Source organism: Gossypium arboreum, chromosome 9 (assembly GCF_025698485.1).
Source record: "Gossypium arboreum isolate Shixiya-1 chromosome 9, ASM2569848v2, whole genome shotgun sequence".
NCBI lineage: Eukaryota > Viridiplantae > Streptophyta > Magnoliopsida > Malvales > Malvaceae > Gossypium > Gossypium arboreum.
Genome location: NC_069078.1, coordinates 8,701,091 through 8,716,178, shown reverse-complemented (window position 1 = coordinate 8,716,178; position 15,088 = coordinate 8,701,091). Strand labels below are relative to the sequence as shown.

The window sequence follows — 15,088 nt, the reverse complement described above, 5'->3', positions numbered from 1 at the left end:
AAAATCTTTGACCAAATCCTACAGGAAACCAGTGAGCCATGAATAAAATCTCATTTACTGTGGGATTTTTGTGGCTTTAAACCTTTAAGGAATCCAACATCAGAAAATTAAGAATTATATATTTCTGTTGATTAAGTTTTTAATTTGATTCATACGGGCATTACGTATTATCCTCCTATTTATGAGTTAAGAAATAATTATAATTTTAGGTATGGTATAAAAAAGAGTAAGACCTATACCTATAATGAAATTGTTCAAAAAATAAAACGACATGAGTAGGAAAAAATTGAATCAGTATGAACCCGTGAAAATCAAGGGGTTAGTTTGTAAAAAAGTAAAATCAGGGGAATAAAATTCCATTTAAGCCGTAAGGAATCAAACAACAGAATTGAGGAACCCTTTTTTATCCTCCCATTGTGAGTGAAACACTTACGGTTGAAAGTAAACTATGACAAAACAATGAAAATATCAATATTTTGACCCAAATACCTTGCTTTTCATTACGTTGCACCAACCTTTTTTTCTTTTTGCAAAATGCCCTAAGAAAAACCTCTTCTTTACAAGGGCGAAGCCAGAACAATATTTTATGGGGTTCGAATAAAATTTTAATTTTTTATAGTCTATATCTTTATAACTTTTAAGGATTAAATCAAATTTTTATAATTTTAGGGGGCTAAAGTACAATTTTACCTTTACTAATTTAAAATTTTTAAAAAATTTAAGGACTTAAATAATAATTTTACATTTTAAGGGGGCCGGGGCCCATGCTAATTCCCCTCTAGATTCGCCACTGCTTCTTTATTCTTTTTAAATTGTTCAAAGTTTAACGCATACTCAAATAAGGGTAATATTGTAATTAATTTAATTAATTGAATTGAAAATCAACAATCTATCTAATCCGAAATACATCATTCAACTAAAATTCTTCAATAATATTCAAATTTTATATAATAAAAAATTTTATTGTAAACATTTAACACATTGAATTTGTATTAGAATTTGTACCATTTAGTAAAGGAAAACCCAATTTTGTAATTTGTAAAATACATATTTTTAATAAATATTTCTTATATTTAATACTTATATGGTATTAAAATTACACTTTTAATGTTTATATTATAGGAAAAAATACACTTATTTGGTATAAAATACAATTATCTCTCTCAAGTAAATTCTAAATAAAAGGACCATTATTTATCTATATATATATTTATAGATTTTATTCATTTTCCTCAATTTATAAATATAAAATACTAAAATTTTAATTACTTTAAAATTGTATTAAATCATTATTATATTAACTTCAAATAAAATTAAGTATTTTAAAATTATATTTAATTAAATTGTATATTAACATTGGGATTAATTATTGAACTATTTTCATTTTAAGTTATTTGGTTATCATTATTAATTAATAAAATATAATATATATTCGTATCCCACACTATAAAGCTCCAAAATCCAACTGACATAAGTGGCCTGCCATACCCATCTTCTTCCTCAACTCCTCCTTACATTTTTCAACTATCATCAATTAACAAAGATGGAGTTTGCAGAAAGCAGTCGGTATTCTTTCCATCTTACTCCTTCACACACACACCATCCTATGCACATTTATGTTATTTCAGACTCTTTATTTTTCTAATGGGATAAACTAACATTTAATTCTTGAATTTGATAAATTTTATCAATTTGATCCTTGAATGTTTTTTGTCCACATTAGTCTTTGAATTTGACAACTTTTCTTAATTTTAGTTAATGTGATTACGCGGCACTCTGAGAGAATTGCATTATCACATTGAGCAAAATTGAGAAATTTTGTCAAGTTCTAGAACTAATGTGACCAAAACAAAATTCAAGGGCAATTTTTTTTTTAAATTGTCAAATTCAGAGACTAAATATTGTTTTATCCTATATTAAATATATCTGTGTCTAACATTTAGATCCGATACATATTCTAACATGGGTGTTTAATTTTCTTTTTAAAAAAAAAGAAAGACAACAAATTAGGCTAAAATTATTGTCTTTGAGGTAGTTTACTTTAGTTAAACAAACCCATATACTTTTACTTTACTCAAACAAGTCCCTATCCTTTGATTTGTAGTTTAGCCCTTATTTTAATAAAAAATATTAACATATGGAGTGTCTGGAAGTGAAGGAAGAAATGCGCAGCATGTTTCAGAGAGTTCAACAAAATGGAGCATTTGGTTGATCACATGAGAACTTCATATCATTCACTTCATGAACCTACCTGTGCACTTTGTAATAAACACTGCAGGTCCTTTGATTCTCTAAGGGAACATCTTATAGGTATATCTTCAACACTGGTTAGTCTATTTTGTTTTAATTTTTTTGGGGTCCTTGATCCGTGAAATCTGTTCACCTCAATATTCGAAAAAGTTTGGATAAAAATATTAGACTTGAATTAAAATATGAGCTATACTTAAGCTCCATTATTTAACACTCAAGCTTGACCTAGTTCAATCTGTTCTCGATTTTAACAATCGGTTAAACTCTACTATTAGTCTTTGTACTTTTTGTGAAAGTTGTGAATTTTGTCCTTTTACTTTAAATTGATCAATTTTAGTCTCTTTACTTTTAAAATTTTAGTCTTGACCCAAACAATAACAGTTAAATTTGTTTAGTTAGATTCAATTACTAGTCAAGTACTATGCATACAGTAGTAGCGTTAATCAATATTCTCCAATTAAATTATTCTATGTCTCTATACTTTTTCAAAATTTAGAATTTTAGTCTTGAGACATGATAGGATCATTAATTCATTAACCGAATTTTTAGTGAGTAGTGTGTGGAAATAATAAGCTGATATAGTATTATATATATATGATAATATGTTTGCCGCATCGATATTTGAAATTACAAAACTCAACTTAATGAACTTAACAATTATCGTTTAGTGAGAACTGAAGTTTTAAAATTCAAAAGTACAAGAACTAAAAATAATAAATTGAAATACAAGGACTAATAGTAAAATTTAACCTTAAAATTTAATAAAATGAAAGTATATAAAAATAATAAATAATAAATATAATTTTTTAAAAAAATTGATAAGATTTAAATTAATTTAGGTTAATCATTAACAAATATGAATGGGTTTAGATAAAATTGATATTTATATTTCAAATTAAACCTATTAGAAATTCAAACTACCCGCATATAGTCTCACCTAAATTTTGAGAGGTTTAAGACAAAAATAATAAGAATCAGAAAATGAACTTGGCATTGGTATGAACCTTAATTTCAACGCAAGAATATGTAAATTCGAGCCGATATGATTAAAACTTATAAGTTGATAAATTGTAGGTCCTTTGCCGAAACAAGAATGCAAGAAATTATTCAAAATCCTAGGATGCGAATTCTGCTTATCTGTTCTCGAAAGCCCTCACGCTCTTAGGCTTCACCAACACCGATGCCGCTTCTCCGGAGTAAATTATGTATTCATCTAATTTAGCTTTGAAAAAAAATTATTTCAAACTACAATGCTAAAATTGAGCTTAATTAAAATGCAGTTTTGGTGGACGTCTTATTACAGGGAACAATGTCTCGACCGGCGAATAAGTCTACTACTGGTGTGGACAATGGGTTTTCGTACCATGTGGTTGCACTGGCTTGCCAAATGGTGGATGGTGGTGGGAACAATGGGTCAATGGATGTTTGTGCTAGGGTTTGCATGGTTGACGAATACGAGAATATCATCTTTCATGTTTATGTGAAACCACCTATTCCAGTTCCAAACTACAGGTACCAACCACACAATTAGTAATCTTATAAAATTATGTCAATTACTATTTACGGGTGATTTTTTTATATAATATATTTTAGTTTTTTTTATTAATTTAAAATTAAAATATTTATTTTATTATAAACAATTAAAGATTAAATAAAAAAAATTCGGTCAGCCAACAAACTCTTAACCTAGTGGCTAGAGAATTATGTTGTAGGTATGAGAGCTTAATTTTTATCTCCAGAGTTTTAGCTGAATATATTAATATCACTTTGACCCAAACGGTAATAAACTAAAATCGTAAAACAGATAAAGGGTACGGGACTTATCTTTTTAAAAATAGTAAAATTTGAAGTATTTTTTTAACTCAATAATACGAAATTGAATGAAATTTAATAGAAATCAAATTGAACATTATAATTTAACTGATTTTTTATTTTCTCGATTTTATTCAGCTCTAATGTCTAATGGAAGGAAATATAAAACAATAATTCACATAATTGAACTACATGTTTTTTTTCAGGTATGAAAACAGTGGCATTGGAGGCGAACATTTGAGAGATGGAATGCCATTGAAACAGGTGCAAAGAAGGATAGAAGAGTTTCTTTGCAATGGAGAAGCAATGTGGAAAATTCGATCACCTAAAGCTGGAAAAGCTAGGATTCTTGTGGGTCATCATCTTCATCCTCTTCTTCAATCCCTGCATTTAGAATATCCATCATTTATGATAAGGTAAAGTTTACCATCACATTCATTACAATATACCAAAATTATATGATGTGATTTTATTTGCCTATAGGGATACTGCAGCATATCCACCTTTAATGAAAACAAACAAACTTAGCAACTCACTCAAGTACTTGACTCAAACATATTTGGGGTAAGTGTATATATATTGTCCCTCAATCCCTATGATCATATCACTGATTGTTGACCCTTGTGTATATATGTATATATATCAGATATGATATACAAGCTGGCGTTCAAGACCCTTATGAAGACTGTGTTGCAACAATGAGGCTTTACCTGAGGATGAGGAACCAAGTTCACCAGAGAGAAGACTATCCACAGGCTTCTGACCCTCGAAATCGGAACAACTTTGCACCATCGAGGCAAAGCGAGCTCGAGAGAATGTCCCCGGAAGCAATGCTGACTATCTCGAGGTCTGATTACTACTGTTGGTGCTTAGATTCCATGTAAACTTTGAAACATGCACCTGCATATCCAGGGAAACTACATATACATTAAAAAGAGACTTTGTCACCTTATGGTTATAGCCGGGAGTAGCAATAAGAAGAAAGTAATTGTTATTTCATTAGCTTTCTAGTTGCTAATTAGTTCAAGGAAACAAAATATTGTTAGAAATGGATGTTTGGTTGGCTGGATTCTTAACAGGAATAAGTAGACTTATGTGCATTGGATATATATATATATATGTATTTTACAACCACAGTCACCAACAAAGGACTCCAAATATTTGAGATTTCAGAATCTTTACTTTTCATATATTTCATTATTAATCCATTTCCAGAGAGACTAATTTATTACAGAAGGACTAAAGTACATTAACCTATATTGCTCGGACTCTTTATTTTTCTCGAAATATCCATGCTTATCACCTATATCCAAGGCATATCTAGACATGGGTGAGGGGTGTGACCCTCCGAAGACCTTCTACATACTTGAAAAAGCTTAGAATAAAGTGCATACACAGCGTACAGAAGTACTCGAGTCCGAGTAACATTAACATTAATCCAACTCATGGAATTGGATGTATGACAAGTTTACCAGTAACTCTTCCAGTTTCAAGATAAGAAAAGGCTTGTGGAGTTTGAGAGAAAGCAAATGTGCCTCTTGGATCAATGACGGGCTTTACTTTCCCATTCTCAAGGAAAGCGTTCAATGTCTCTAACATAGCCCCACTAGATGTGAGGATGAACCTGAATGCTGGTTCAGCCAGCTCACCAACTGGTTCTATTGTTACAACCTTTCCACCTTCTTTGATAGCCTTCACTGCCCTTTCAGATTGCCCTGTTTTATTTTTTGCATAAATACAACAGGTCAAATTATGGTTTTCATCCTTGGACCATATTCAACTAGAACTCACTAACCATTGAGCCAAATGCCCCTGTGCTCAAATTTGAAGGGTTCTTTTTGTTTTTTGTTTTTTTTCCCTCTTCATGTGCTATATAGTGTTACTATTTCAAGATAGTTTTTATTTTTATTTTTATGTTTATTTTTTTATCGAAAAGTATTTCAAGATAGATGAGAGGCAACAATGATTTAGAATCATACCAATTGCATCATATATTACATCAAATTTCTCTGGCAAATCTTCAAAGTTGTCTTTGGTGTAATCAATGGCTAAATCAGCACCCAAGCTCTTTAGCAATTCCAGTTTGGCTGAGCTTGAGGTAGCTGCAACTTTAGATGCTCCAAAGACATGCTTAGCTAGCTGATCCATGGAGTTAAAAGGAAAAAGAGAGTGAGATACAAGGAAATTCAGGCTCCATTCGAACTCCAAAAGTAAGTGAAACAAGAGTTGTTAACTAAATCAAACCTCTCTGTAATTATATTTTTAGGGTAAATTAGACCAACAGTCACTCAACTTTAGGTTGGCTAACAAAACAGTAACCTAATTTTCATTTCAGTCACTCAACTTTTGAAAAATAACAAAATAATCACTAAAATTGTAAAAAAGTGTCAATACAGTCCCTGATTAACAGTTTCCATTAGATTCTTAACGGGACCGCTGATGTGGCAAGTTAACTGTTGATGTGGCTAGTTAACTTGCCACATTGTATGCAGTGGAAACCCATCCAATTTAAGAAGAAATTAAAAAAAAAATCCTAAAAAAACCATTAATAACAGAGAAGAAGTCTGTAAACGCTCTAAGGGAGTTTTGCGAATCAGTTTTGCAAAGAAGAATCAAGAACCATTTCTTTTTCTGTTCTAAAATAATTAAGTCTCACATTTTGTCTTGTCTCTTCATTTCTCATTATTCAGTTTGATTTCCTGTTTAAATAGGCAAATATAATTAACTCCTGTTTGTTTAAATTAAATAGATAGTAATACTTTGCTAGAGCAGATTGGAGGATCTTTCTCCGAATTTTTTTTCTGTCAGCTGTCCTTGTTAGTTAATTTAAGAGCATTCATAAGTAGGCCATGGCTTGATGAAAATGGCATTGACTCTCTAACTCTTAACTCATTATTCACTAACCCCAGCTGAAAACAAATACAAAATCTGAACCCAGAGGTTCCCATGATGACATTGTGCCCTCGAATCCTGGCTCATTCCCATTTCGCACCAAGTCAAAAAAGTTAATGAAGATTGAAAAGAGCCATAGAACATAGTTTGCCAGAAATGTGTTCACCGAAGAAGTTCTGCTGTATGCTGTGTTTTAAATTGGTTCTGCAACCATTTACTGAATAAATCTCTACTGCTGATAAACTAAATTGGGTGCACTAAAAATGCCAAAGTTATTTTAAGAGTTACCAGATTTCTCTGTATTTTCATTTCAAGAAAATTGCTAATGGCAGATTGGCAGGAACAGATGTAGTATAGCAGAGAATTTAGAAAAGCAGAAACCTATAATTTTTGTTGGAACATTTTGAAAACATTCTTTTATAAGTAAAAGAATATGTTCCATAAATGAAATGTTATGTCTTCAATCAGAATTATCAAGAATTGCATCTTTTGATTATTTAGTATTTTCTTATGTACTAATCACTTCATTTAAAGTTTACAAAGGAAGAGAGCCAAGAAGAAGAAGAGCAAAGCCAAATTAAGCAAAAAAAACTTTTTTTTTTTTTTTTACAGTTCTTTTTATTCTTCTTCTCTGTTATTAAGGATTTTTTTTTTAATTTTTTCTTAAATTGGGTGGGCCTCCACTGTGGACATTCTAAGCTGACAAGTTAACTGGCCACGTCAGCAATTAACTTGCCACATCAGCAGTCCCGTTAAAACTTTAACGAAAACTGTTAATCAGTGACTATTTTGTCACTTTTTTATAATGTTAGTGATTGTTTTGCTATTTTTCAAAAGTTGAGTAACTGAAATGAAACTTAAGTGACTGTTTTATTAACTACCCAAAAATTAAGTGACTGTTACTATTATTTACCTTTATTTTTAAATATTGATGTTCAATACTTATGTTTGATCAATATCCGGATTAAGGCCCCAAGTATGTATTCAGGAGTAGGGCTGGGTTCAAGGCCTATTCTGCTTAGCTTATCAGATGAGCTTTTACAGTAAAAATCACTTTTCCCTTAAAAATTATTATCAAACAGACATCATTTGAGAAAAATTTTCAACTTAAAATAAGTGCTTTTTGACATATGAAAAAATTAAAATTTTTAACTTTTTTTCAACCAAATGTGCTTTTGATTGATATTTACATTTTTAACCTTACTTTTGTCTTTTCCCAAAATAGTTAGAATACCATGTCTAATTAAATTTAATAAATAATTAATATTAATTACTTAAAAATATTTAAAATTAATATTATATATTAAAATATTAACAATAAATTATAATAAATTATTTTTATATTCTTGCTAAAATATCATAATATTAATTAATTTGAACATTATTTAAATACATATTTGTTACTTTATAATATCATGTCTAAAATAGATATTTTATTTCTCAAACGTACTTTTTAGCAAAGAATATTAAATACTCAAATTTTAAACCAAACTTTTAAAAGCACTTCTCAAAAGTATTTTTTCACAAGACTTTTCAAAAATATGACCAAACTAACCTCAAACCAATTCCATGTATTGCCTAAAGTCAGTTTGCTCGAGATATGAGTTTTAAATTTTGTTCACGACTTTTCAAATTTGTAAATGATTAATCCAAACATGTTTAGGTACATCCATATTTTTAAAATATATGTTGTTTTAATTTAATATTTAATAATTATATATTTTATTAATTTTAAATAAAAAACTTTAAAATAATTTTAATATTATTTTTTATATAATATAAATTACATAATATATAAAAACATATTATAAAATCGAAAAATAAATTAAGCTTGAGTCTCAAATATTACATCCAATCTAAAATTTTTGACCCTAAACATAATTTTTATGTATAACATTTTTATTCAAAACCTCACCAATATCAAATGGGGCTTCTTCAAACTATACCATATGTATACCAAAAAGAATAAGAAATACCAAATAAGCAGTTCATCAAACATGAAGACTACCAAAAGAATAAGAAATAGTAGCTTTTGCCACCAAAGAGGCATTTAATCAAACATATAGACTACCAAAAAGAATAGCTTGTGACGTAGATATAGCGTACCTGAATAACCATGGTGCCAACCCCACCAGCACCGCCTAAAACTAGGATGGATTTACCAGGAGACAAGGCAGTTTTTTGAAGTCCTTCATAGGCAGTTCCAATGGCTAAGGGAATGGCAGCAGCTTCAATGAAACCCAGATTTTTTGGTTTGAGAGCCAATAGATTCTCTTCGGCAACAGTATATTCAGCCAAAGTGCCACTCCTTTTTGGACGATCCAAGCCTTTCTCATTAATGTTCCCATACACTTCATCCCCTTCTTTCAATGTTCTTACTTGGCTACCCACTTTTAGTACCACACCAGCAACATCATATCCTGGCACACTCTGCCAGTATAAGTAACACAAATTAGCAATTATAATTTCAATGTTTATCTTTAATATTTTTTATGAAAAATTTACGCTTCAATATTTATATTTTCTATTAATTTAGTTATTATTTTAATTAAATTTTATTAATTTTTAAAAGATGTGAAATTCTTTTGTTTGATGAAATATAAATTAAAACATTATTTTCTCACTGAAATTGGCATGTAATTTATAGAGCGATATACACCCACTTCATACTAACACAACATTATTTGTGTTATATATCACCGTTAATAAATAATTTAAAATTTATAAAAATAAATAAATTAATATTAAATTTTTTATAAAAATTAATAAAAATTAAAAATTAGAATGAATTATTATGCGGACGGTAATGTTTAAAACTTTTAATATTTTAGTTAGTATTTTTATTAGAAAACATAAATTTAACTTTTTCTAAAGATTAATAGTTAAATTTAACTCTTTTCAAAAATTAAAGACTAAATTGATAAAACAAATTAAGCATTAAAAGCTAAATTTTGTCATTTATATATATATAAACATATATACATACATACATGGAATGATTTCCAATAGTAGCTTAAAGTTGAGCGTGAGTATGTAAATCATGTAAACAAGTTGAATCAAGTCGAGTTTAAATAATTTAATTTTACTTTAAATCAAGCTCAAACTTCTATAATAATATTTGAACAAATTTTGCATTGAGTTCGAACTTGATTACAACCCTAAATATACTTTCAAATATATGGAAAGATTTAGTATGTGTTAAAATACATTTGATCCTTATTTACAACTTGTATTTCAATGTAGATATAGCGTATAAAATTTAAATATATGCAAAGTTTATGAAAAATGAGCATACCTGAGATGGAAATATAATCATATCTAATACTCACTCGAGTTTAGAGGTGTCGATGAATCAAATCAGGTTTAGGGTAAATCTATTTATGTTACTATCATACATGTATTTGTCCAAACTTGATTTAATTCAGAGCATGAAATTCAAATTTTGTCTAAGTTTAATTATATTTATAAATTACTATTCTAAGCAACTTTAGGTTGGTTGATAGTTTTTTTATAAATGTATATATAACATTAAGTAATTATATATTTTATTTAAACATTTAACATACTTTTTAATAATTATATTATAATATTAAATACTATACAAATTACATTTGTGTATATATCTAAAAAAAAAAACAGTCAATCTGAACATAACCTTAAATATTGAAAACTAAATTCGACTCATAATTTATCTATCCTTTTTCTCAAGCTTTTAGGGATAATTTTTTATCCAAAACCTCACAAATACCATACAAACTTTCGAGGCTGGACATATAGCACAATAGTTGAAAAAGGTATGTGAATAGTATGATATTAAAGTATTGACGAGAGGTTAATTTTTTGGGAAAAAATATTTGAAGTATTGTTTATCGGGAGCTAACGGACCAATCAATCAATTAATATTGTCTCGATCAAAATTTTGTCTCTAGACTTAACAAAGAACTAGAGTGTTCAAGGCAGCAAGTTCAATAGAATGAAAGGACCTTGTTGAAAAGACCTTGAGCTCTCCTCAAAATCTAGTGACAAAATCCCTGACTAAAGACAATCCCGACCTGTTGAGAAAACTTTCAACTCTCATCCATCGATATTTTAAAAACTTTTATCGAAGGAAGTGATTAACTCTCAACATAAAGAAAATAGAGAAGGAAAGGTGGGTTTACAGGTAGGGGAGAATCAGAGTGGACGAACATGCCAAGCATCCTCTTGAAATCAACTGGATTAAGGGCTGCAGCTACAACTTTGATCAGAACTTGATCTTCTTTCAGTTGGGGCACATCATAATTTGAGTCCAGTTTCAGAACATCAACAGGTTTCCCATGTTCAGAATATACCCAAGCTTTCATTTTTGAGGGGATTGAAGAAGCAGTATTGTCCATTATAATAACAAAATCAATGCTTTTTTGTTCTTACAATTCTACCAACACAAATATATATAGAAAGTTATTCAATTTTTTTTAAAAAAAAAAAGAAGAAAAATTCGTTCTTTGATTAGATTTGTGCAACATTAGTTTATTGGAGATGTTGAAGGGGAGCAGTTAAAGAGTCTCAATCATTAAGGCTGCTGGGAGATTGTCGTCTTTAAGCACCACTACTACTAATAATAATAGCAAGATGCATGAAATGTGGTAAATTAGATGTTTCCAACTTTGCAGGCCATCAACAAAATAAAACTTAGACACCTATGAAATAGTGACGCAACATTTTTGTGTTAATTTTGTAATAATTTTATGATACATTAATATTTTTATCTTGAAAAAATTATATCTAAATTAAAATCTTGAAATTTAAAATGAAATTATTGATGTAGCATAAAACTACTGAAATGAATAATATTCTGTTTCATACAATTTTTCTCTTTGTCCCGATTAGACACATATCCTATTATATACTTTTTAGAAAAATAAATAAATAATTAGAGAATGATTTAGATGGTTTGGGAGTAGACCTTGATTGAAAATTGAGAGGTTTAGGACAAAAATATTAAACTTTCTAATAAAAATTAATTTTGTTTACTATATAAATAGGCTCGAGATTCAATATTTAAAATTCGAGTTCGGTCCAATCCGACCTGTTTTCAAGTTTATAATATGTTAATTGTGTTTTATATATTATTTAATTTATATCATATGAAAATTAAATATACTAGAACACTTTCAAAATATATATAGTGTTTCAAGATTTGCAAATGAAAATTTGTAAGTAATCAAAATTATATCACTTAGTTATTAATCAAGAGTTGTCTCTATTCGAGTGATGAGTTATGTCTCGTATTTTGAAAGTTATGATGTTTGATTATTAACATCGAGTCATAATTATTTCAGTAAATATCTATTGAATAATTATGTTTATTGTTAAAAGATGCGGTTATCCATTTGGATTGTTATGTTGCTATGAATAGACATGAGATCTTCTATAAATGAGTAAAATTTCATTTGTATAACACACTAAAATACATAAACAAAAGTTTCTTTTTATTCTCCTCCATCTTCCAATATTTTTAGATTGTTCTATAAAGAATTACTATAAAAGTTCTTTATAGAAATTGACACTCTTGCTATGCTCCGCTCAATGCTTAGTGGATTGTTTTTGTTATTGCAAAATGTCGACAACCATTGGTTAATTGTATCCTCAAGGTTCATTTACCAGTAACTCTTTTGCACATCAAATTATAGGTGAAGGCGAATAGAATTTTAAAGAAAGTGCCATTGATACATGTCTCGAAACCTTTGTTAATTTCTCATAAATTCATTTTTTATCCCCACCCACCAACAATTTTAAGTTCTAATTTTGCAATATTATGAGAAATTGGTGAAGTTGTGTATGTTTACTGCACATTCACATGACACTACAAACATGATATCATGAGGATGGTTATTAGCAATGAGACAACATTGAGGTTAGTGATCTTGTCAAATTTTGATTTAGAGAAATCTTTATAATGAGAAAATGTATGTCAATTTTTTGTTTTATTCATGTTTTATGAATTAGATTTTAATGGTTAAGATATACTGATATTAATTATATTATGCAAAAAGGTACGATTATCTCCAAGATTATTTAGTTGACAGAAATCAAATGTTCGTTTATCATATGCACGATATTTTAACATGCATAATTATTGGTATAAAGTTATATAATATATGTTATATATCATGCAAGAAAGAAAAAAAAAAAGATGGATGGAATGAAAATGCATGGTTGGGAAAGGATCTATTAAAAGATTGAAACAATACTTTTGTTTTGAATGGCAATGACATTGTTCAAACATTAGTTGAATAGGCTTTTATCCCATAGAAGCATTATTAGCATTCAGGAGTGACTTTCCAAACCAAAAAGTTGTGTTATTGAGTTCAACGGTTACTTTCAAAAAAATGATGTCATTTTTGTAATAAATCGATTTTTGTCAATGCCGAAAAAGTCAGTTCCAGTACTTAATTTGTTCGGTTGAGTTATCTGAAAAATTAAACCAAGAAAGTTACAAGTCAAATACGAGTTTAAAGAATGGTAAGCTAGAAATTTAAGTGATTAAATTATTATAAAAATAGTATAGGAATTAAATTGTAGAAATTCATAAATGAGTAATAGTAATTGAGGATTTAAGTAGTAATTAACCAAGGAATTAAATCCCTAATTAACCAAGGAATTAAATCCCACTAAGTAAATTATAAATGATTAAAGGCTATTGATTTTAAAGAAATTAATTTAATAAATTATGATTAAAATGATGGAAAGAAAGAGAAAAAAAAAACAAAAAAGGGGTTGTCATCTTCATCTTCTCTCTTTCAACTTAAAAATAAAGAAATTATGCCATATTTCCCATTGTGGAACCAAAATTTAAAGTTAAGAGATATTTCCCTTGAAGGATTTCTAGTATATGATGATAGTTAAGGTTAGCCCAATTATTGGATTAAGTAATTAATGAAGTTAGTTGAGAAATCATGGTATGCACTAAGTAGAGAGAGATTAAATGTGAGAACTTTGGATAGAAAATCATGTTCAATAGGTGTTGTAAAAATAAACTTGATTTAAGTTTAAAGACTTTGAAACCATTGTTGAATATTAGGGTCTAAATTGAATAAATTGAAAATTGTTAAAAAAATTTCATGAATTGAAAGCTAGAGGTCCCTCATGGAGAAATATGGAATTGATTTTCAATATGATAAAAAATTGCAATAAAGGAAATTGAATGATACAGAGTTTTCGAATAGTAAGGTTTGAGGGATCAAATCGAATCAAATGCGTTAATATTTGATTATTGCCAATTTGTGTAATTTATTAAGAAACTAATATAACTTTTATAAATAAATTATCGAACATAGTTGAGACAAGGCCGTATTTTCAAGGAGCAAAGGCAAAAACGAGTAATGTGTGGTGAATCCAGTTTGTGCTACTATAATTCACATTCAATTATTCGTTTAGTTAGTTAGATAGTTAGCACACTCAAATGTGAAATAATTGTCGAGGTAACTACGTCTTTCCCTAAAAGCTTTGAAATAATGAATTGGTATTGTATTGATTGAATCATGTTATTGATGGTTAATATGGTATACTGCTAATGTGTGATTTGGATAGAAGATGATTCTATAATGATAATTGATAATATATGATACAAATTAAAAGAGTACATGAACTTATAAGTAAGTGGGATCAAAAGTATAATGCCATGAGATTTGTATTATAATTATACATATAATTGAATCATGGAATAAGATACATTGATGATATTATTACTAGGAGTATTGATATGTGTTGCACTGATAATTAATAATGATATGTCTCATTAAGCGATGTTAGATATAGTCTGAGTATAGTTGACATGCTATATGATCATCATTATCAATGGTTTATTAGTCCCAATTTCTAAAGGGTTGTAAATAGATACTAAAAGCCATCGTTCCAGGGAAACTTGTGGTGGCAGAATAAATTCCCAAAAGGTCATGGACATAATGAATAAGTGATGAATAATGATAGTGAATTGATATATTGAGTATTGAATATGCTATGATATGAAATCATGAATTACCGAAATGAATATTGATCGATGAATTATAGAGATTGAGAAGTTGAGGACTATATAAATAAATAATATGCAAATATACAGTGTATACATGTGAAAGTAAAGGAAAATATTGAT

The 15,088-nt window shown here is 28.7% G+C and overlaps 2 protein-coding genes and 1 long non-coding RNA gene across 3 annotated transcripts; 1 reads left to right on the top strand and 2 right to left on the bottom strand.

Annotated features, from left to right (window-relative positions):
* Positions 1–1,478: 1,478 nt before the first annotated feature.
* LOC108488667 (RNA exonuclease 4) lies at positions 1,479–5,056 on the top strand. Its single transcript, XM_017792957.2, has 7 exons — positions 1,479–1,566; positions 2,159–2,310; positions 3,325–3,455; positions 3,554–3,762; positions 4,269–4,478; positions 4,546–4,626; positions 4,709–5,056. Exons 1-7 carry the CDS (start codon positions 1,544–1,546, stop codon positions 4,944–4,946), a joined length of 1,044 nt encoding a protein of 347 aa, XP_017648446.1. The 5' UTR covers positions 1,479–1,543; the 3' UTR covers positions 4,947–5,056.
* On the bottom strand, positions 4,160–4,982 carry LOC128280787 (uncharacterized). Its single transcript, XR_008270941.1, has 2 exons — positions 4,773–4,982; positions 4,160–4,446 (listed from the first exon to the last, which is right to left on the bottom strand). It is a non-coding gene; the product is annotated as an uncharacterized LOC128280787 (long non-coding RNA).
* Positions 5,057–5,222: 166 nt separating the features above from the next.
* LOC108488666 (2-methylene-furan-3-one reductase-like) lies at positions 5,223–11,459 on the bottom strand. Its single transcript, XM_017792956.2, has 4 exons — positions 11,115–11,459; positions 9,061–9,384; positions 6,042–6,201; positions 5,223–5,777 (listed from the first exon to the last, which is right to left on the bottom strand). Exons 1-4 carry the CDS (start codon positions 11,328–11,330, stop codon positions 5,506–5,508), a joined length of 972 nt encoding a protein of 323 aa, XP_017648445.1. The 5' UTR covers positions 11,331–11,459; the 3' UTR covers positions 5,223–5,505.
* Positions 11,460–15,088: the final 3,629 nt, after the last annotated feature.

Excerpts from the sequence above, each read along its gene's own strand:
- LOC108488667 (XM_017792957.2), top strand. The coding sequence starts at position 1,544 with ATGGAGTTTGCAGAAAGCAGTCG. Across the intron at positions 2,311-3,324 it reads TCTAAGGGAACATCTTATAG|GTCCTTTGCCGAAACAAGAA; the intron begins GTATATCTTCAA and ends GATAAATTGTAG. Across the intron at positions 3,763-4,268 it reads ATTCCAGTTCCAAACTACAG|GTATGAAAACAGTGGCATTG; the intron begins GTACCAACCACA and ends GTTTTTTTTCAG.
- LOC108488666 (XM_017792956.2), bottom strand. The coding sequence starts at position 11,330 with ATGGACAATACTGCTTCTTCAATCCCCTCAAAAATGAAAGCTTGGGTA. Across the intron at positions 9,385-11,114 it reads ACTCTGATTCTCCCCTACCT|AGTGTGCCAGGATATGATGT; the intron begins GTAAACCCACCT and ends TTATACTGGCAG. Across the intron at positions 6,202-9,060 it reads TTGGCACCATGGTTATTCAG|CTAGCTAAGCATGTCTTTGG; the intron begins GTACGCTATATC and ends TCCATGGATCAG.